Genomic DNA, 22,423 nt, shown 5'->3' with positions numbered 1-22,423 from the left:
AAGACTTCTGGACACAGCCTCGGCCTGCCAAGTGGGAAGATGGGTGTGTCTGTAGTAGGGGACCCGGGAGGGGGGTGTCTGCTGCAGCCAGACGGCTCTCTCCCCCTCTCTCTGCCCCTCTTCCCTCTCAGGGCCTCTGTTCTCTGCGCATCTCTCCTGTAGGCCCGCCCCTCGTCCCTCCAGCTCATAGTTGGGCAAATCGGATACGCCACCTTAAGGTGTTGTGAGGCCATCACGGGCCAGGCATCTTCAGGGCCTGTTTGAGATTTTTTCTCGATGGGCAGGACTTTGTACCCAGCTGTCACTGGGAGGCCTGGGAGAAGCAGGAGTAGCAGGGCCCGGGCGTGACTCAGTCTCTCTGCAGAAAGCTGGTGGCTGCTTTCTCCAAGGCTGGCCCCAGCTCCAGCCTCAGGCTGAAGGCTAGTAAAAGCAGAAGAGGGAGCCAGCCTGCCAAGGGGAGAGGGGACACATGCCAGAGAGGAGACAGATGAGCCCCTGTCACATTCTTTGTCCCTGTCACCCTTGGACACACACACACACACACACACTGATGCACAGCTCTGGACTCCTGACCGCTTGCTCGGGGCCACCCTGTGACACTCACAATGGCTGGCTGCCTGAGGCAAGTTCACCCAGAGCTGGGACCTAACAGGCAAGGTTTGATGACTGGTTTTCTACCAACAAGTCACTTGTGATGCTGTGTGGGTCAGGAAGAAGAGCCTTAGATTTTGGGGTAGGTCAGCCCTGAGTTCAAACCTCTGACTGCACAAGCTTGGGTACAACACCCTGTTATCAGCTGAATTGTGTCCCCCCAAAGTTCCTATGTGGAAGCCCTAACCCCGAGTATCTCAGAAAGTGACTGTATTTGGACACAGGGCCTTTAAGGAGGGGAGTAAGGTTGGGGCGCCTGGATGGCTCTGTCGGTTGAGCGTCCAACTTTGGCTCAGATCCTGATCTCACGGTTTGTGAGTTCGAGCCCCGCATCGGACTCACTGCTGTCAGCCTGTCGGCACAGAGCCCACTTCGGATCCTCTGTCCCCATCTCCCTGCCCCTCCCTGCTTGTGCTCTCCCAAAATATAAATATATATATACAAAAAGAGGGCTTTAATGTAAATTAGGTCAGAAGGGTGGGGCCCTAATCTAATAGGACTGGTGTCCTTAGAGGAAGAGACAGAGGGGGGCTCATGCAAGAGAACAAAGGCCACATGAGGACACGGCGAGACGCAGCCATCTGTGAGCCAAGAACTCAATCCTGCTGACCCCTTGGTCTCAGACTTACGGCCCCCAGAACTGTGAGAAAACAAATGTGTTGTTTATGCCCCCCAGTCTGTGGTATTTTGCTATGCAGCCCAAGCGGACTCATATGCCCCCTTCTTCGAGCCTCGATGTCCTCATCTGCAAATACCTCCCTGCAGGGGTTGTTTGCAGATTAAATAAAAGAATGCTGGGGAATCACTAACCAGTGCCAGGCTTCCCCTGAGGGCTCAGCGTGTGTGACGCCCTGGATGAGGCCTGCACCCCTGTCCGTGTCCCATCACACCTCCCTGTGGGCAGAGACATCTAGACAACAGGGAGTCCGGGCAGCCCCACCCCTCCTGCCTTCTGGCCTCTCCTGGGTGAATCCCGGCATTGGCCTGAGGATGCTGGGCCCTGCACACACCCACACACACACACTCGCACTGATCTTACAGGGGCCCCGTCAGCCCAGCTCTCTGGCTGCTTCTGCCCTTCCTGGGAGCTGGACATAAGACCCCAGGGCTGCGCTAGGACCCAATCCACCCTCTGAATCCCAAACCCACCCCATGTTGAGGCCCCGCCTTGGGCAAAAGGCTCCCTCTACTTTCCCCAACTGCCTCGGGCCTTGTCGGAGGCGGTGGGCACTTACCTTACAGCTGGGGGTACAAGGCCGCATCGCAAGCTCAGCTCAGGGCTGTGGGGACTGGAACCCCAGGAAGGGGACAGTGTCTGCATCCTGTAGCGGGGGGAGGAGGAGAGGGAAGGGCAACCTGGGACCGTGCCTGGCTACCCTCGGTTTCTGTACATTTGCCCATCTACGCTCACCCCCAGCCTGGAAAGTCCTCCCGGCCAGCAGCGTCCTGAAGCAATCCTGTATCTCACACCGGGCTGGCCTGGAGCCAGAGCCCAGAGCCAGAGCCCAGAGCCCAACAGCTGTTTGTTGACTGGCTAAACGAGCTGTCTGATGCCCAGGGGTTTAATTCGGGCGAGTCCAGCCATCCTTCCCTGGGCACACTGCTCATTGCCGTTCATGCTGGGGCTCCGTTCGAACTTTGTCTGTTTTATTCTCTGTTTCCCAAGGCCTAGAAGAGTGCTGACAGTTAACAGGCACTCAACAGATACATATTTTTAATCAGCGTGGATGACACAGATGTGAATGGTTGGAATCTGGAGGACAGAGCAGAAGTATCAACAGACAAGAGCAGTTTGCTATCTCTCGTGAGGAGATGAGCCTGGGGGGCTGTGGAAACGTGTATAAGGACTCTCTTGCCAGCCTAGGAAGTCAGAGGAGTCTTCCTAGAGGAGATGGGCTTTGAAGGATGAATAGGAGTTTGACCAGTGACTCCAGGAAATGGTATTCCAGGGATAAGAAGCAGAAGCAGGAAGGTGTGAGATCATTTTTGAAATGATACAGAGGTGGGAATGACGGGAACCAAGGGTGGGGTGGGGGAGGCAACAGATGACCAGGCCGAGGGGCAGACAGGGGCCACGGCCATGGGAGCTGAGGATGGTTGATAGCACACTGCAGATTCTGTCAAAAGACAGGGCCTTCGGGAGAAAGGAGGGGGAGGTCTTCCGAACCCCATCTGGGAAGGGAGTTAGGCATTCATGGGGGGGGGGGGGGTCTGGCCGGCTGAGCAGGGCTCAAGCCTCTTGAGGAAAAAAGATGCCATTTTTAAAAGGGCTTTTATTAAATTCTCCCCACACGGCGTCTCTGGCCACATTGCCACAGCCCTGGGGCGTGCCCACCAGGGAAAGGGCTCTGTCAGTGTTCTCCTGTGGCCGAAGCTGAACTTGTCCTTGTAGACGCTGAGCCGGCCTTTACTTGGTGGACCTGGTGTTTGTCTGGCTGCTTCCGGAGGGACTCAGAACCTGGGGGGCGGGAGGGCCACTGCGGCACTGGTAGCTGAGGGCAGTCTCCGGTCGGTGTAGGGGGTGTAGGGATGGGGGGGCTTGTCTCAACGCACACCCTGAGAAATGCTCCTGAGATGCTGGGAGGGGCCAAAACGTCCAGCTCCGTCCTGGGGGCGCGGTGGGCAGCTGTGGCCAGGCCGCTCCTCCTAAGGACAGTCCTGGGGAAGTCAGCCCTTCCCACAAAAGACAGGACTGGGCGGGCCGGGGCTGGAGCAGAAGGACCGGCCTGAAGGGCTGTGAGTGAACAGGGGGCCAGGCTTGGGCTCTGTTTGCCGCAGCTGGCTGGAGAGTCCCTTCTCTCTCTGAGCCTCAGTCTCCCCTTGTGTCTAACGAAGAACTTGGCCCCTCGAGCACTCCTCACAGGATCTTCACAGCTGTTCTGCTGTGTTGGCCTACGCATGCTCGGTATGTTGCAAATGAGTGTGCCAGGTGGGCATCCCATCCACGTTGGGAGTGTGCGCGTGTTCAGATGGGGGGCTCCTGCATGCACGTGTTGGGGGCTTGGTGAGCGAGCCGGAGCCCAGTCTGCCCGCTTCCGCGCCAGCCAGGCTTTGAACGCTGCCACTGGAGGGGCGAGGGGAGCCCCGGCCTCAAAGGAAGTTGGGCTCCCGCACCACGAGGCAGGGCGGGCCCCCACCGCCCCCGCCGCCATCCAGGGGTCGGTACACGAAGTGGAAGTCGCGCTTGGGCTCGCTGCGCAGCAGGTAGCCCTTGATGCGGTGGGGCAGCGCCTCGTCCGCCAGCTGGAAGCAGCGCCCGTCGACCAGCACGAAGAGCCGGTAGTCCTGGGGCTGCAGCACCTCGAATTTCTCCGCGCACTGAGCGCACAGCGCCTCGGCCAGCGTGTCGGTCCGCGACGCCAGCGTCCGCGACTGCCGCTCGGGCTCCAGGTACGACACGCAGATGAAGTCCTGCGGGAGGGAGACGGAGGGGTCTTGCGTCACCGGGGGTGGGGGGCATCCCGTCTCACCCCCACCCCGACGCTGGGAGCTTGCAAGGCGCCGAGGGGCTGAGTGGCCTCGGACAAGTCCAATGCCCTCTCTGGGCCCCCGGCTCCTCTCTACACAGAGAGGGGACTGCAGGGGCGGGTTGGAAGTCGGGGGGTTGGAAGTAGGAGCATCTGCGGCTGACCCTGCCGTGTGACCTCCGCAAGGCAAGGTCCTTCTCTCTCTGAGCCTCGCCTCCCAACGGGCTGACCATTCTGGGGGAGTCAGACGGGGCGGGTCTCGGCCATGAGGAGTGAGCACGCCCCCTGGTGGCCAGTCCGCGGGCTCATCTGTCACTCAGTTCCTCAACAATTCCTCCCGAGGCTCCCCCTGCATTCCCACCCCAGGCCCGACGCTGGGGCACCGAGGCTGGCATAAATAAAATAGAATGTGCAGACCGCAGGACCAGCAGCTCACGGTGCAGCTGGAGCTACTAAGGCTGGCGAAACAGTTCAGTCCTTAAGGCTGGAAACAGTTCAGCCTGGGGGGTGGAGGTTCCTCGTTGCAGGGGCAGGAGGGGGGCTTAGTGAAAGGGTAGGGGAGCTCGGCCTGAAGGCGGGTTTAGGACGGAGGGAGAGGGGCACCGCCCGAGCTAGGCGGGCAAGGGTGAGGCGATGCCTGTGGGGCTGGGTATAGGAACACACGCACAAACCTGAACAGCATCTACACCTTCCAAGAGCCCCAGAGGAGGAACCAGGTGGTGGAAGGATGGGCCCTTGAGTTCCTGCCTGGCTTTGAATCTGCTCCCATGCACTGTGTGACCTTGACCTCTCTGAGCCTCCATTTCCTCAACTCTAAACTGGGATGACACCATTCCCTTACAACCTTGGCTGGGAGGAAGCAGACAAACTAACTCAGCTCCTGGAAGAGTCCCCTTTCCCCCCAGCACTTTGAGGGCAGGTAGGAAGCGGTGTGTGAGGGGCTGCCCCCTTGTGGAAGGCTGGTCGCAGTACAGCTGTCTGACCATAGGGAAGATGATGAGCAGGAACAAGGCGACCGCGACTTAAGAGTGATGATAACTATGGTTACAGGGTGGTGAGTGCAGACGAGGCGCTGAGAGGAAGCAGGGAGTGGTGCCCTCCCTGGACCCCGGAAATAGTGCTGGGGGGCTTCCTCATCCCCCATCCAAGCCTCTCAAGCTTTACCTCCCCAGTGAGAGGCACTGATGCTCTGCCTGCTTTAGCACTGGGAACCTACAAAGTAGAAGCAAGAAGTGAGCAATGCCATGGTCAGACATGGGCCAGCAGAGCCCCTGTTGCCAGAGTTGGTGGAGAGACGGGCGTTCCAGGAGGGAATGGGGAGCAGTGATGTGCTGGAGGCCGCCTGTACCAACTTATGCTGGCTCATATCCAGCTTGAGAAAGCCAATTGCATACATCTCTTTCCAATTCCAAGTTCGGCAATCCCAAGTTAGTAGATTGAAATTGGCCATGATGGGAGTATTTGCACCATGGAAATTGACAGCAGCTAAAATCAGAGCTGCCTTTTTTCTCCCCAGAAGCCAGTTGGTAAATATTATCAAGACACCATTGATAAGTGGTGGGGGGATATCATCTTGGCAGCCTAGAACATGTACTTGGGAGGCAGAGCTCATCTGATCCACTGCGTCCCGAAGAGGGGCAGGGACTGCTCCTGGCCACATAGCAAGCTAGTACAGAGCTGGGTCCAGACCTCCAGGCTTTTGCCTCCCAGGCCTGGGCTCTATCTGTTACAGTGGGGCCATCTTGAAAGCCGGGGTGGGGTTCAGGTCTAGTGTGCTCCAGGTGCCAAGGGAGTGAGACGGTAGAGTGTTTACAGCTCTGGATTGCTGCCTGGCCTGATGTCTTAATGTCTTCATTCTGCACACACCCCTATCCCAATCTGTCCCAGGCCCTGGGCTTGGGGCCCCTCAGACATGTGAGTCACGGGCCCTCCCTTCCAGGGCAATGGCTTCATACACAGATGGTCACAACATGGTGTGATATATGCCATGGGGATATAATGGGGGAAGTAGCAGCAAGAAACACAGAGGAGGGCATCTAACCTGGGCCATAGGGAGTGGGAGACGGGTGGGGAGGTCGTTCAAAGAAGACTTCTCAGTGAAACTGAGGACAGGCTGTGGCAGCAGTGTGGGGCCAGAGGCTGAGTGCCAGGGAGTGGAGCTCTGCACGTTCAGGGTATCGGGGGCAGCTTGACTGGACGCAGCGTGGGGGTGTGTGGGTGATGAGAGTGTAGGAGGCAGGATTCCCGCCGTCCATGGCTTGAATACTGAGTGTGTCTAGAGAGAGGTGGGGAGGGATGGTGGCTGGATTGGAGGGGCAGGCTAGGTGCAGAGGCACCTTGGCAGCATTTGTCCAGAAACAAAAGGGGCAAGGCCGTGGATCAGGCCGTGGGCTTCCCAAAGTGGGACTGGCAAGACTATGTCCATATCTCCAGGCCCAGCTGGGAACTAGGACATTAGGACACTGCAGACACTAAGGAGTGTTGGACAAAAGTCTCATTTCTCCCATCCTGTCTTGCCTGCTCAACTAAAACACTGATGCTGCCTGGAGAGACTTTTCTAAAGTATCCCGTCGATGTTGGGCTCCTGAGCTGGGGGGCCATGGGATTGGCGTCCGCGGGACGGTCCCGCCGGCCCCCACCCACCCTGAGTCCCACGCATCACCTGCACGGAGGAGCGCGAGGCCCGGGCCTTGTTGAGCGTGCGCCGGCGCTCCCAGCGGTGGATGGAGTCCTGCACCTCCATGCTCAGCTGCCGGGTCACCGTGATCTTGTCGTAGTTCTTGATGTGCTCCAGGGCCCCGTACGTGGTGGTCAGGTAGTAGGAACCTGCGGAGACCAGGGTGTGGAGGCTGAGCTGGGACCCCTCGCCCCGCTTCTCCAAGCTCCGCCCACCGCCGCCGCCTGGGGCGCACCTGCAGCACCCTCCCCTGCGGAGCTGCAGCCCTGCGCTCACCCCTGCAAATGCACACGCTCCCTGAAGTCCAGCGTTCCCCCTCCCCAACCCCGTCCCAGCTGTCAGGCTCTGCTCAAAGATTGTCTTTGGCTTCCCTTTCAGACGGAACTTATTTATCTTTTTAATGTTTATTTACTTTTGAGAGAGAGAAAGAGAGAGAGCGCGAGAGCGAGAGCGCACGTGCCGGAGGGGGCGTGAGTGGGGAGGGGCAGAGAGAGAGAGAGGCAGAGGACCGGAAGCGGGCTTTGCCCTGGCAGCGGCGATGGGATGCAGGGCTGGAACTCAGGAACTGAGATCATGACCTGAGCTGAAGTCTGTAGCTCAACCCACAGAGCCGCCCAGGAGGCCCTCCCAGGACTTCTTGATTGAAGAGAGGAACCAGCCCCTTCCTCTGATTCACACCATTATTATTACACCGTGAGTCACCTGCAGCCCCAAGCATGCCTGTTGCATTGGATGAAGCTGCCAACACGTGTCTACAAATTCCACACCAATATGGAAGAAGTCCACACCCTGGCTGGGGAGGTTGTGAGCTAATGTCACGGCGAACACAGAACTTGGGCTGGCATCACGTATCAGAGAAGAGCCAATAAACCACGCATGCACATCCCTTTGTAGTTGAGCTTAAAGCCAACTGTGCCGGGCACCCTTCCCTGGGGCCCCAGCCCTCGCTGCCCTGAGAGCCCATCTCCTCTAGCTGGCATGCCTCCAAGGCACTGTCCCCACCAGTGATCATGTCTCCCTGGCTAGTAACGGAGGAGCTGAGTGCAGTGCACTGACTGGGAGCGTTCAGGTTTGGAGTCAGAGAGCACAGTCCAGGTCTGTGCCCTTCAGCAGCCAGCCCTGTGATCTCGGGGGAATTACTGTCCTCTCTATGCCTCAGTTTCCTCATTTACTTTTCCCAGAATGTTGTAAAAAGTAAATGAGATGAATACTGTCGAGTGCAGGGCTTAATCGAATGTGAGTAATGCAGGTAGTTAGGTGACCTAAGGGAGATGCTCTAGAGGCTTCTCACCTTCTCCCAGACAACTTCCCCTTGACTTGGGGCCATGCCATGCAGTGCCTGCCAGGACCACTAGGTGGCAGGCAACCCCTCCCACCGTGAGTTTGGGAGCTGGTTGTTCCCTTTGGGGAGAGTGTTGTCCTTTGATGGAGAAAACTCACTACCCCTTTTAAGATATTTAAACAGGGGCACCTTGGTGGCTCAGTTGATTAAGCGTCCAGCTTCACCTCAGGTCATGATCTCATGGTCTGTGAGATCAAGCCCTGTGCTGACGGCTCAGAGCATAGAGCCTGCTTAGGATTCTGTCTCCCTCTCTCTCTGTCCCTCCCCCACTCACACTCTGTCTCTCAAAAATGAATAAATGTTAAAAATTTTTTTAAATTAAAAAAAAATGTTAAAATATTAAATGTTAAAAAAATTAAAAAAAAAAAATTTTTAATTTATTTTTGAGACAGAGAGAGACAGAGCATGAGTAGGGGAGGGTCAGAGAGAGAGGGAGACACAGAATCCGAAACAGGCTCCAGGCTCTGAGCTGTCAGCCCAGAGCCCGATGCGGGGCTCGAACTCATGGACCGCGAGATCATGACCTGAGCCGAAGTCAGATGCCCAACTGACTGAGCCACCCAGGCGCCCCCCCAAAAAATTTTTTTAATAAAAAAAAAGATATTTGCACAGCATGGCCAGATGTCAATCAGTGCAGAGGGGATGTGGGCAAAGGTGACCATGGGGGTGCTTCTAGAAGAGGTTTGGATTTTGAGCTGGCTCCAGCCAGGTGCACAGCAGCTGCCAGGGTCTCCCGTCTGCCCGTATTTGCCCAGATTTGTGGGAGCTGCAGAGAGAGAGGTTAGAAGGAGGCTGGGATCCGATCAGCCCAATGTTCAGGCGCTCTCTACTTCTTATAGGAAGTCCCTGATCTCTCATGCCTGATAAGCCTGCTTCAACGAAAGCAGGACCCAATCACTGGTCTTTTTACCAAATTAGCAGCACTCAGAACCAGCTGAAAGAACATGAGGGTGTCAAAGAATGCAGTCAGACTCGCAAGGCCTTTGGTTGAATGCAGGATGCTGGAGCACCCAGACAGTGTGAAAACCCCACATCTAGCCCAGCACATGTGCTTTCCCAAGCCGGAGACGTTACGGGACTTGTCCAAGGTCTCCAGCCAATCAGAGGCAGAACCGGGGCCGAAATCCAGCCTGCAAACTGCTCTTTTTACTACACTGGTATTAGTTCTCCTCTTAAGATGGAGGAACTGACGTTCTCTAGAGTGGGGGCTCCCTGAGAGCCTGCCCCGTCCCAGGCATCTCTGAGCTCCTCAGAGCACCCACCCCCCTGTAAGGCAGGCTCTTCTTTGTATCTGAGCCTCAGGGGCTTTGGGAACGGAGCACCCTGTGTGCCCTACCAGCCAGTTAGGACAGGCTGCAAAGCTGGGGAAACGCAGGAACGCTGTCCCCCTCGTGCTCTGTCCCTCTGCCCCTCGGCCCAGTTACTTCTAGATGAAGGTCTGCTGGCTATCAGACTTGAAGGGTGGATGCCCCGGCCCAAGCTGAAGACACCCACATCATCTCACTACCGGAGGCCTCGCCTATGAGGCTGGGCCTGTCCTGGGTGCTGGGACTTCCCACCTTGACTATCAGAGTAGGAACAGAGAGAGGTACGGGGAGGCCTCTTGGTGTATGCAGCATGATGTAAAGTTGGTCCTCTGGGCCTCAGAGCTGCCATGGGCAGGCTCTGTCACCAATGTTGGTGGGGGCCGGGAAGGGATGCTGGGAGGGGCCGTATACAGTGCATGGCAAGGCTGTGTGTGCCCTGCCCGCCTCTTTACTTCCAGCAAACACCTCAAGGATTCCTTAGAAATCTTCCCACGTGGGGGTGCCTGGGTGGCTCCACTGGGTAAGCATCTGACTTCAGCTCAGGGTTCGTGGGTTCGAGCCCCGCGTTGGGCTCTGTGCTGATAGCTCAGAGCCTGGAGCCTGCCTCAGATTCTGTGTCTCCCTCTCCCTCTCTGTCTCTCCCCAGTTTGTGCTCGCTCTCTCTCAAAAATAAAAAAATAAACCTTAAAAAAAAAAGGATCTAGGTTCTAAAAAAAAAAAAAAAAAAAAAAAGAAATCTTCCCATGGAGCCAGAGACTGACTACTTCAGTTTGAAAGAGGGCAGGGTACAGGGTATTCAGGCAGCCTTGGGTCAGAAACTGTAAACTAAGACCTTTATGTATTTACTGGTACTTGCCTGGTCTCAAAAGCACTTAACATAGCCCAGAATAGACCAGCATTCCCGCCTGAAGGACCTTTGCTTTCCTACCCAAACCCCGGGTAGCCTCAGGAATAGAAAGAAGGATCCTAGGAGGCCATGGCAGGATTGTGGTGGGGATCGCAGGCCCATTAGGAGAGGGTAGCTGGGCCAAGGACGTCCCTGCCCTCTCCCTGTTCAGCTGCTATGCCTGGCCTGGAGCCTCCTTTGGCCATAAAGATTCAGGCTGAGAAGGGAGTAGGAGTCATAGTGGCCAAGGCTTGGCTGACCACTGCTAGAGAGCAAGCCAGGACTCAGACCATGGCAGAGCCCCATGGTCTAGCTCCATTATTCCACCCCTCAAGTGTTTTTCTCCAACACTGTCTCTAAGACACTAAAAAAACCTATGGGGTTGGGACTAGTTCTTTAATAGGATTTATAAGTGATTTTTTCCCATGTACATCAGCAGCAGTGCCCTTGGTGGAAAATTTGAAAGATGGATAGGTGGGTTGGTGGATGGATGGATGGATAGATGAAAGAAAGGGTGGGTGGATGGGTAGGTTCATAGGTATATGGGTAGATGAATGAATGGGTGGGTGGGTAGGTATATGGGTAGATGGATGGGTGAATGGATGGATGGATGGATGGATGGATGGATGGATAGATAGATAGAATAGATGGGTGGATGGATGATGGATGGATGGATAGACAGATGGGTGGGTGGATGATGGATGGATGGGTGGATGGGTGAGTGGATGGATAGGTGGATGGTGGATAGATGGATGGAACGATGGATGGATAGATTGGATAGATGGGTGGGTGGATGATGGAGGGATGGATGGATGTACTGGACAGCAGATAAGCACTGCCTAAGGAAGCCTGGCTTCCACTGAATTCCTACACCCTCTGGAAGACAGGTTGTTACAACTGCAGAATTTTTTTTGAGAGGAGGGAGAGAGAGAGAGAGGGAGAGAGAGAGAACCCATGCAAGTGCACACACACACGAGTGGGGGAGGGGCAGAGGGAAAGGGAGAGAGAGAATCTTAAGCAGCCTCCATGCCCAGAGTGGAGCCCGACACAGGGTTAACTGCAGAACATTTTTAACTGAAGAGGAGAAAAAATAGTTCCGGAGGTCCCAGGGCCCTAGTCAAAGTTATACGGGACAGCAAACTTCAAGGCTTTACACGCCCCCCTGAGTTTCCAAGAACTCACAGAACCACCCATGTCACACTGTCACCCCAGAGGCCAACACACGCTAAAAATGCAAACAGATGTAAAGTGGGCCAGCTTATCTCAAGAACCACAAGGCCCAAAGGGGACACTTGGGCCCCGAGAGTCTCACTTCGTCCTTTGTGGCTGACGTGTCAGAGCTGATATCTGGGCTGTCTGCACCTCAAGGATTGTTGGTGGAGGAGTGGCCAAGGCAAAGTGGGTGGGGGGGAAGTGGTGGGAAGGAGGAAAGGGGAAGGGAAACTGAGCATGGGGTGAGCAAACACACCTCTGCCATCATCCTATTCGGGAGTGCAGGTTCCATATCCCAGCATCAACCTTCTCTCATGGACACAGGACCTGGCCACGGCTGAATGAGGAGGGGGCCAACAGTTCCCAGGGCCACCCCTGGGATCAGTCTAAGAACTGATCATTATTCCCTACTCAGACTCCTTCCCTTCATGGGCCCACCCACTGATTCAGCCTTATCTTTTATGCTACCAGCAAATGCTGTTCCCTCTGTGAAGAATGGCTCTCCCACTTCTTTCATGGTCTGGCTCCTCTCCAGCCTTCAACACTCAGCTCAGGTATCACCTCCTCCTGGAAGCCCTCCCTGACTGCACAGCCTGGGCACCACGCGCCTATACACTGTGGACTTCCCATCATTCCAGCATCCGTCAAGCAGTGGTGACAGGGTCTCTTTACTGGCCCAGCTCCCCTGCTGGTCTGTGAGCTCCCGCAGGACAGGGCCCGTGTCCAGGCCCTGTGTCTTGTCCTCGGGGCTCAGTGGAATCTGGCATCCGGGAAGTTGCTTGTTGGGCTGTGCAGCGGACCCTGGCGGCCTGGAGAGGGGCCTGGGGTGGGGACTCACCCTCGCCCAGCTGCAGGGCAGGGTCCATGAGCTCCATCATGTACTCCACGTTGAGGAGCATCTCCGTGAGGTTGCTGCGGGCCAGGACGTACATGAGCACGGGCAGGAAGTCGTCTGCACCATAGGGCTTCCCTGGGAGGAGAAAGGATGCAGAAAGTAGTGAGTGTGAGGTTCTCCTTGTGAGCCATTCTCTGCCCTCGGGAAGAGGACAGCGGCTCGCTGGGTGGGGGCTGGTCTCCCCTGGAAGAGGAACCTTGCAGCCTTCTCATGACTCAGGACAGGGGCAACCTGGGACCAGCCTTCTCAGGGATGTCTGAGACACAGCCCAGGGTTAGGAAGAAGGAACTGAGAGAGCCACCCTCCACTGGAGTGGTCAAGTCCCAACCACTCCCTCTTCCCCAGCTCTTCCCCCTCAATGCCCCTGGCTGCTAACTTTTTTTTTTTTTTTTTTTTTTTTTAAGATTTTTATCCCTAAAGTAATCTCTATACCCAACGTGGGGCTCAAACTCACAACCCTGAGAACGAGTTGCACCCTCCACCGACAGAGCCAGCCAGGTGCCTCCCACCCTCGCTGCTTGCTTGACAGTCAAGTTCATATCACACTTATTCAGGAAGCCATCCAGAAGCAGCTAACAGTGATGTATTCGGGAGGGTCCCCTGTCCCTTTTAACCACACCTCCCTCTGCATCTGCAAAACAGAAAGCCCTCCCTCAATCAGTACTACGTGGTTGGAAATCCCACCATTCAACCTTCACTGTATTGGGTTAAGCAGGGCCCTGTCCTGAGGGGTTCTTTTAACACGTAAATACCTCTGAAAGGAATAACTCATCACTTCTGCTTTTGTGGGAGATGTTCTTATGGCTCAGAGGATCTTGACAATAATAGATGCTTTGGGGCAGAGACAAGGGTGGACAGTGGGCCTATGAGATGCCTCCCCTGTTGGGCTCCGGGATGGCTCTGGTGACTGACTGGCAATACAAAGGCACGGGCTGGATGTGGGGGGAAGAATTCCTACAAGGACAGAATCCCCTGGAGTCCCTCAGTTGGCACATTGGCATTCCCCCCCCCTCTTTTTTTTTAATGTTTATATATTTTTGAAGGGAGAGAGAGAGCATGAGTGGGGGAGGGAGAGAGAGAGGGAGACACAGAATCGGAAGCAGGCTCCAGGCTCCGAGCTGTCAGCACAGAGCCCCACGCGGGGCTCGAACCCACGAGCTGTAAGATCATGACCTGAGCCGATGTCGGATGCTTAACTGACTGAGCCCCTCAGGCGCCCCAGGAGGAGTCTTGCTCGTAAGAGCCCACCCACTCGCTCATTCATTCATTCATTCATTCATTCACTTAAGCCCTCGTACTAACCACCCTATTCCTTGGGTGTCACCTGCCCAGGTAATAAGATCTGATTTTTTCTGGATTCCAGGAGGGACCAGAAAGATGTGAGTACAGGAGATGGTGTGACAGAGGTTTGAGAAGAGTGGAAACTCAGTGTTGAGTTTAGCAGCCCCTCCGGAGGCCCTGTGTCCCGCTGCCCATGCCTGCACAGGCCGCCCACCCCTGGGTGCCGGGAGGCACGATCGAGCCGCGCTTCCGTGGGCTCCGTGTGTCCACGCCTCTCCAGCACAGGCCAGCGCGCTCCTCCTATGTCCTCCACGCTCCCCACAGTACAGTGCTGGCACCGCGGGGGCCTCTGACGATGTCTCTCCCGTGGGGGCCCCTTCTGCTTACAACCCATCCTTGGTCGGTTTCCCAGAAAACAGTGTGCCCTGTGGCCGGCTTCCTGGCCACACTCAGTTCCTACATCTGCAAAATGGGGCCAGCAGCACGAGCCCTGATGGCCTTTTGGGATTTTTGAGAGAATAAGGTGAGCAAAACAGCAAAGTGTTTGGTACCTGTAAAGTGCTACGGAGAAGTGAGCTATTATGACGTCTCTATTCTGCTGTCTCAAGGGGCCTCCGTTTTCCCACCTGTGAAATAAACAGGCTGAAGGGGTTGGTAACACACAGCACTGAAAAGCAGAGTCGGACCCAGAGCGTGAGCCTCAATGCACTTCTTACCAGCTGTGTGACCTGGGCTGACTGCTTGACCTCTCTGAGCCTGTATTTCTAGTCATGCATGATGTGCCACAGATTACACGACATCCCATAGGATTTTGGTGAGAATTCTATACAAGGATTTAAGGATTTACCCATAGCACTCCCACATGCTCCCATGGAAATGCCTTCTTCCCATTCCAGTTCTGTGTGTGTGTGTGCGCGCACAGGTGTGTGTTTAATGTTTATTTACTTATTTTGAGGGGGGGAGAGGTAGAGAGAGAGGGAAAGCAAGAATCCCAAGCAGGCTCTGCACTGTCAGCACAGAGCCTGGTGCAGGGCTCAAACCCACGAACCATGAGATCATGACCTGACCCGAAATCAAGAATTGGACACTTAACTGTCTGAGCCAACCCAGGCACCCCTGCAGCTCTGTGTTCCGAGGCTCTCTGGTTATTTGTTTCAAAATTCCTGTCCCGTCCCTACACAAAATTAGTCCGTTTTGGAGAAAGCTCTCCCCTAAACCTTTATAAGCCAGAGACACAACCAACGAGTTCCTGGGGAAAGATTTTGTGCCGGGAGATGTTTTTCATGCTGATAATTTAATTATTAGAATCCTGGCCTACAGGAGATTCTTTTCTTGTTTGAGTTACGAGTTAGGAACTGATGTGAAACAGTCCTGTGCCTTTTGGAATGCACCTATAACTCACGCACCGGCTTAGAGCTGATTGAATTTTTACTGTGCCTCCTAGAACACTGATTTCGTCCTGGTATTGTGTTAATAGCTCACCAAGGGATACAATCAGGCAAGCAAATTTGCTTTTGAGCAGTGGCTCTCCGCCAGGGTGGTTCTGCCCTTCAGGGGTCACTTGGCAGTATCTGGAGTCCTTTTGGGTTGTCACATCAGAGTGGGGGTGCTACTGGCACCTGCGATGCCCAGGACAACCCTCTATCATAAAGATTTACTCAGCCCCAAATGTCTATAGTTCTAAGGGCCAGAAGCTCTGCTTCCGGGGGCAGTGACTTTCAGCAAGGATGGTCCAGCTCTGGCCCTAAGTTTAGGATTCAGAGGCCCTCCGGACTGCGGCTCTGTGCCTTGTGGGGGATAGAATGTGGTTCATGTGTTTCTTTGTCTCCCCATGCTCTCCCTGAGAAGCCTGGCCAATGCTCAGGAAGGGCTTTGGGGCCCACTTCCTCAGTCCCCAGCACATTCTGCTTAGCCACCTACTGCAAGGGCTCCCGTGATCCCACGACTGTCCCTCCAGCTACCCGTAAACATCCCCTTTCTGTCTCCCCGGGACACAGAGCAGGGCACAGCAGCGGTGAGCAGGAAGGGGTGCGTCCCCAAGTTCCCCAGGCTCCGGTGGACCTTTACAGACACCCCACGAGTCCTTCCCCTCACCAGGGGCCAAACCAAGTGTTTTGTCATTTCCTGGAAACCAGCCCTGGCTGCAAACTTTCCCATTTCTGTCAAGGAGCCCACGGCTCCCTGCCCCCCCGTCCCAGGGTGCAAGGCCTGGGAGTCCCCTTCTTCCTCTGGGGTTCTCTGTTCCCTGTGGCCAGGCAGGTCAGAGCCCCAGACGAATCTTCCTTCTAACTGCTCCCTGCACTCACATTTTGCTTTCTCCGGCCCTACTTCCCTACGCCTGCCCTCCCAGCAGGGTCTCTGTCCTTTGATCCACTCTGTCCACTAACCCATCTCCTGCGAGTATAGCTCTGATCATGCTATTTCTCTTCTCAAGAACCATCAATGGCTCCCCCCTGCTTAGAGAATCAGGTCTGGATCTCTTACCCTGACATTCAAGGCCTTCCACAACTGGGCCCATAAACACCTGTCCAGTATGATCACTCCCTTCCAGCCACACTGTCTAGTTGATGGCCTGAGAACAAGTCACCTGCATTCTGGCCCCTTGGTATTTGCCACAGTCACCTATCAGGCATGGCTTGTCCTTACCTTCCCCCTCCCACACAGCACCAACATTTGTGGGCCATTCTAAAAGCAAAGCATATTTTATAAATATTATACCAACGGATTCCTAAAACAACTCTGTGAGGTGGGTTAGATCCATTGTGCCCACTTTATAGATGAGGAAAGTGAGCCCCAGTGAAGTTAAGCTACTTGCCTAAGGTTGCATGGCTAGGATGTGGTGAACCAGGACTTGAACCCAACTTTTTCTTACCCACAATCCCAGGTACCTGGTACTTCAACATTCTTCCTTCAAGTTCCACCTCCTCCACGAAGCCCTCCTAGACTGCCCCCAGCCACCACTGCTTATTCTATATTCCAACTTCCAGCTCAGAACGACATGCTGCCTTCATCACCTTCTCACACAAATTCCTCCGTGCTGAGTCATGGGCCATTCCCCGAACTCCATTCCTCGTGCCTTTGCACACCCATTTCCCTCTCCCGGGGACACCTTCCCTAGCTCTCCCGAACAAACTTCTCCTTCTTTGCCCTCTCCCACATCCTCAGGCACAGGTGAGCACTTCCTGCTCCAGCTCCCAAACACCTCGACTTCAGAGCCTGCCCTTTTCCTTGGACTATGAGCTCCTCGAGGGCCAGGACGGAGGCTGGGTGAGCTTGGGCAAGTCTCTTAACCTTTCTGAGCCTCTGCCCCATCACTGCCTTTCCAGTCCCCAGCACAGGGCTTGGGATGTTGGACATTGACAACGGACTGAATGGAGCCACATGTGTGCTCCCACTGGCCTCCGCTCTGTCCTGTCCAGGGCTGGGGCCATGGTCAAGGATACTAGGATCCTCTGTGGGTCTTAGACAGTGGTGAGCTGGGAAATGGCCAACAACTGCCTCTCCGAAGGGAAAAATAAGCTCTGATTTGCAGGGTTTGCCAATTTCTGTGGTATAAATATTTCCACAGCGGCCCATTTCAAGCTACCGACATGAACGTGGAACGGGAGAGAGGCACATGATTAGCTCTCATGGCATGACCAGCTGACTCAGGACACCAGCGGCCCTGGATTCATCAAGCCCAATCTCACTGTGAGGAGGCCGAGGTTCAGAGACCAGAGAAATTTGCTCAAAGCCCCACAGCCGGTTAGTGATGGATCTATGACTAGAATCTGGGTCTCTCTTCGCTGATGTAGGTGGGAAAGGCCCACACAGACTCTCTGACTTGATAGCTACTTGCAGACAAACATAAGCCGCAAGCATTGTTTGAATGCTCCAGCTCTCTGATATTCCAGGGCTAGGTAGGGCTGTGGTCTCCTTCCTGTGAAGCCAGGGGCCCAAGGCATGAGCTCAGCCTGTGCACAGGGGGCCTCAGCCAGCAGCACTGGGATACAGAGGCACAGCTCCAAAGTAATTCTCCGTGATCAGAACATCTGGCTTGCACGGGTCAGAGACCACGTCCATCAGGCTGTGCCTCCCAGAGCCCTGCTGGGCCACAGCCTGCAGTGCCTGGTGATTTCTGCTTTCTTTTCATGCCAAAGTCACATCTGTTCTCCATCAGTAGGTATGGGGGGTGGGGGGCGGTGGGCAATCACACATTAAAGGGCGGGCTCGGTGCCTCGTGCATATTTCATCGGCGGGCAGGTTTTCGAGGAGAGTTCTGATAAAAAGGCGCCGAATGCGCTTCCCTCGTGCAGACCGTGTGAGTACTGCATCAGGAAGCCCCCAACTCTGTCCCTTCACTGTGTGATCTGGGGCCGCTCACTCTGAGCCTCAGTCTTCTCATGTGAAAACGGGCTGATGATAAAACTCACTCAGACTTCAGACTGGGGGCGCCTGGGTGGCTCAGTCGGTTGGGCGTCCGACTTCAGCTCAGGTCATGATCTCACAGCTCGTAGTTCAAGCCCCGCGTCGTGCTCTGTGTTGACAGCACGGAGCCTGGTACCTGCTCTCTGCTCCTCCTGGAGCCTTCTCTCTGCCCCGCCTCTGCCCCTACTCACACTCTGTGTCTCTTGCTCTCTCTCAAAAATAAATAAACACTAAAAAAAAAAATTAATTCCGATTGTCATGCCAGGTTGCTGTGAACCTCAAGTGAGTGGTTGGGTTAAAAATTAGGTTTTAGATCATTTGTCAATGATCTAAATGAGCAGTTGGCCTATCTTTCTGTAAAGGGCCAGGTAGTAGTTATTTTTAGTTTCGAGGGCTATGTGGTCTCTATGCCAACTACTGGATTCAGCAGTTGTAACAAACGCAGCCACAGATACTGTATATGAATGGGTGTGGCTGTTTCTATGAGCTTATTTACAAAATCAAGTAGGGTGCCAGAGTTGGCCTGCAGGCCATAGTTTGCAGACTCCTGATCTAGATAGAGGAAGGGTGTATCATCTTACTATAACTGTCCCTCCAAATTTGTTGACCGGGCTCTTACTGAAAGTGGTGGCTGATGCAATAGTCCTGGGGCAGACAAGGTACAGGACTGTGATGTACTTTGACTCTTACTTTCCACCATGATTCCCACTTCAAGTCACTTCCTTCCTCCAGGAAGTATTAACTGAAGACCCCCACTTCCCACAAACTAGGTTAATGCCCTTATGATGGGTTTCCCCTGCCCTGTCCCTGCAGAATGGGAAAACGGACACTGTACATTAACTCAGAGAGGCCTCCCCTGACCACCCAACGCAGAGCGGCAAACACCTCTGACATTCCCCAGACCCTTCTCCGTGTTTGATTCAGCCTGTTGGCACGTTTCAGCATCTAATGACGTAGTTTGTGCTTCTGGTTTCTTATTTATTACCTGCCTCGCCTCATAGAATGAAAGCTTTGTGAAGGCAAGGGTTTCATCGTGCTCACTGTTCATATCCAGTATTTCCACTGTGCCTGACCTGCACTAGGTTCTTTTTTTTTTAATGTTTATTTACTTTTGAGAGAGAGAGAGACAGAGACAGAGACAGAGTGTGAGCAGGGGAGGGGCAGAGAGAGAGGGAGACACAGAATCAGAAGCACGTTCCAGGCTCTGAGCTGTCAGCACAGAGCCTGATGCAGGGCTCAAACCCATGAACCTCGAGATCGTGACCTGAGCCAAAGTCGGACGCTTAACTGACTGAGCCACCCAGAGGCCCCACGCACTAGGTTCTTAATAAATATATCTGCTAAATGAATGAATGGATACCATTTGTCACACGGTATGACTGTCACTTGTTTAATGCTCCGTCATCCCACTTGAATTGTGACCGTCTTAAAAACAGGGACTGGGCTTTCCTGTTAACATCCATATTGTCATTTCTTGTTAGTCCCACTGTTGAATGAATGAACTTATTTGATAAACACACGGGATGGTAGGAAGTAGAGAGCAGCACCTGTAACAGGAGGTTTTCAGTTTTTTATAGTGGAAGCCTTTCATTTTTTTAATGTTTATTTATTTTTGGGGGGGGGGAGCACGTGTGTGCTGGGGAGGGGCAGAGAGAGGGGGAGAGAGAATCCCAAGCAGGCTCCCGACTGTCAGCACAGAGGCTGGCTCAGGCCTGGATCCCACCGAACCGTGAGATCACGACCTGAGTCAAAATCAAGAGTCTGACGCTTAACTGACTGAGCCACCCAGGCGCCCAGGGAAGCCTTTCATTAAGGGGTATTTTAGGAAGAACTTGGCTTCTCTGGTTGATTCACAGTGGGGGCTGGCCTGCTCTTCTCTCCCTCCACTGTCCCCTGCAAATGGCCCTCAGCCATGTCTGTGGCCTCTGGGGAGCTCTCGGCTGCCAGTTTGAAAGCCACTGGTCTAGTCTGAACTACTCCCAGCTGCACGGCTGAAAGAGTGGGAGCCCAGGGAGGAGGGAAGAGGGGTGGAGGGCTCCCCGCAGTCTGTGGCTGACGTGGGATGAGAAGCCAGCCCTCCGCCCGCTGAACCCCCCTCCAAAGCTGCCCCGTTGGGTCATGTGGGCTTTCTGCAGACGCCGCTTCAGCCTCAGTTCCGCTTTGAGCCACACCGCATCCCCGAGGAAATTACTCCAGCTCACCAGGTTCCTCTTCGGAGAGCTCAGCCCGCGAGCCAGTCCAGCCACACAGGCCGCGGGCGCGGAGCCCTGCGGCCCGAAGTCCCAGCCTGGCTGGAAAGGGCGCGAGGCCTCCTCTGACCCGGGCCTGACTTCTCTGAGGCCCTCGCTGACTCCAGGACACCCCAGAGAGGGAGGACAGCGCACGGTTGGGCGCGGGACCCAGCTCCACTCGCCTGCTCGGGGATGACGCTGAGTGTGCTGCCCAGCTTCGCTGAGCCTCAGTCTCCTCGGCTCTAAAGTGGGGGCAACAATAGTGTCTACACCTCAAGAAGTGGTTCTGAGGATTCGGTGGCAAGACAGGTGGGCAGTGATGAACACGGTGCCCGTGGGGCTACCGGCATGTGAGAAATGCCAGCCAGGAGGGCAACGTGTCTTCTAATGCTCAGAGCACGACATCTTAGAGGGCCCGAGCGCCATGTCTGTTGTGCGGTAGGGGGCGTAAAAGCAAGGTTGTGCTTTGCTTCCAGGCCTGGCCCTTGTGTTCTCTCTCTCTCTCTCTGTCACCTGGATGTCAATGCCCAGAAGGATTCAGACAGTCTCCCTCGGCCTGGATCCCTGAATGACTCCATGCAGCAGAGCCCCGCCCCCCCCTTCTCCATCCGCTTGGACTTACATGAGTGAGAAATGCACTTTTATTGGGTAAGAGATTGCGGGGATTAGCAACATAGCTATAATACATAGCAATATATATATAATATATATCAATATGTTAGCAAATATAGCAGCAAGTATTTTCCTTAACTAATGACCTATTTATCTACCTATCTATATCTCTTTCAAGAAGACCAGAAAGAAATCCAACAAGATACTCATCATCTTTTTGCAACAACAAACATTATTAGTGACTTCTGTATCAGAAATCGGAGGAGACTTTTTTTTTTTTTAACATAGATTAAAAAAAAAAGCCAAGAGCCTGACCTCCCTCTGTGTCCCCCTGACCCCTGGTCAATGTCACAGGCTCCCCGGGGTCTGCCCTCGCAGCCTCTGCCCCCACCTGAACCAGCTATAGATTCCCAGCTGGCTCTGCGATGTCTGCGAGTGGGGTGAACGGTGAGGGGCTAGAGGGGCTCCAGGACCCTCAGACCACCACCCCTTTGGCCCTTACATCCAAACACCTGGCTGCTCGACACCCCTCCCCCAGGGTCAGGGGCCAGGTTCCATCTCGTGCGGCATGGCATCTGGGTGTTTACACGGACTACTGAAGGCACAGAAAAAAGGCAACCTCTTGGCCGTCATTGCCCCCCTCCTGTTGCCTGCTCTCCATCAAAAGAAGGTTCTTTCTGTTCTTTTAGAAAGCGCCCCGCATACGTACACACCACACTCCTCCCTCCTTCCTCCCTCTTGCATTTTGGGGCGGGGCTCTCAGGCTTGAATCTATTTCTCCTCAATGGCGGGGCCAACCCTGTTCTTCGACACCGAGAAGGTTCTTAGACTTTGAGAAGGTGGGAAGAGCTTGTTTGTGGAAGCAACAGGAGAAATGATTCTAGAAGTTCTGGCTGCTCTCCCCAAGCCTCATGAAGTCCATGAGCAACCCAGTCTGCTCCTTGCTGCAGGATGGAGGGCCAAGCTTACCCAAAGCCATTTGTCTCCACGAACACCTGCTCTGCCTGACTCGGGCCCCTAAACTTGCTACCGTAGAGGAAGCACGTGACTGGGATTCAGGAACCTTGGGATCTGTCTCTAGGCTGGCTGTTGCCTATAGTCACAAAAGCACAGGCTTTGGAGTGAGGAACTGTTGGCTTCAAATCCTGGTCCTTTTGAACCCTGGGCATAAAGAACAATACCCTTCTGGGAAAGACGGCCCGGCCAGTTAACTCAGACGTCTCCAAGTTCAGTCCTTCTCTTTGTGCGCCAGCGGGCCTTGCCAGCATCCAGGCCACAGGGACACCACAGGCTACTGCCAGTGTCATGTCAGAGGTAGGCAGGTGGAGCTTCTTCCCTGGAGATGAGGGGACTGGTGTGAGGGTGGGAGTGGGAGGGAAGGGCTGTTTTCGGCTTTGAGTGGGTCAGTGGTAGAGGCAGGCGGGACCCAAGCTGGAGTGTGCCTTTTCACGGGGT

The 22,423-nt window shown here is 54.7% G+C and overlaps 1 protein-coding gene across 2 annotated transcripts in view; it reads right to left on the bottom strand.

Moving 5' to 3' along the window:
- Positions 1-2,909: 2,909 nt before the first annotated feature.
- The window catches only part of RIN3 (Ras and Rab interactor 3), a 123,249-nt gene continuing 103,735 nt past the window's right edge, over positions 2,910-22,423 (bottom strand). For both annotated transcript variants that reach the window (XM_027066466.2, XM_027066465.2), the window contains exons 8-10: positions 12,381-12,512; positions 6,781-6,944; positions 2,910-4,062 (exon numbers count right to left, since the gene is read on the bottom strand). In XM_027066466.2, coding sequence (XP_026922267.1) covers positions 3,742-4,062; positions 6,781-6,944; positions 12,381-12,512 — 617 coding nt within the window. In that variant the 3' untranslated portion in view covers positions 2,910-3,741. The remainder of the gene's footprint in view (positions 4,063-6,780; positions 6,945-12,380; positions 12,513-22,423) is intronic.

This window comes from Acinonyx jubatus, chromosome B3, assembly GCF_027475565.1.
Source record: "Acinonyx jubatus isolate Ajub_Pintada_27869175 chromosome B3, VMU_Ajub_asm_v1.0, whole genome shotgun sequence".
Classification (NCBI taxonomy): domain Eukaryota; kingdom Metazoa; phylum Chordata; class Mammalia; order Carnivora; family Felidae; genus Acinonyx; species Acinonyx jubatus.
The sequence above is the reverse complement of the archived record's forward strand: the minus strand, read 5'-3'. Positions and strand labels throughout refer to the sequence as shown.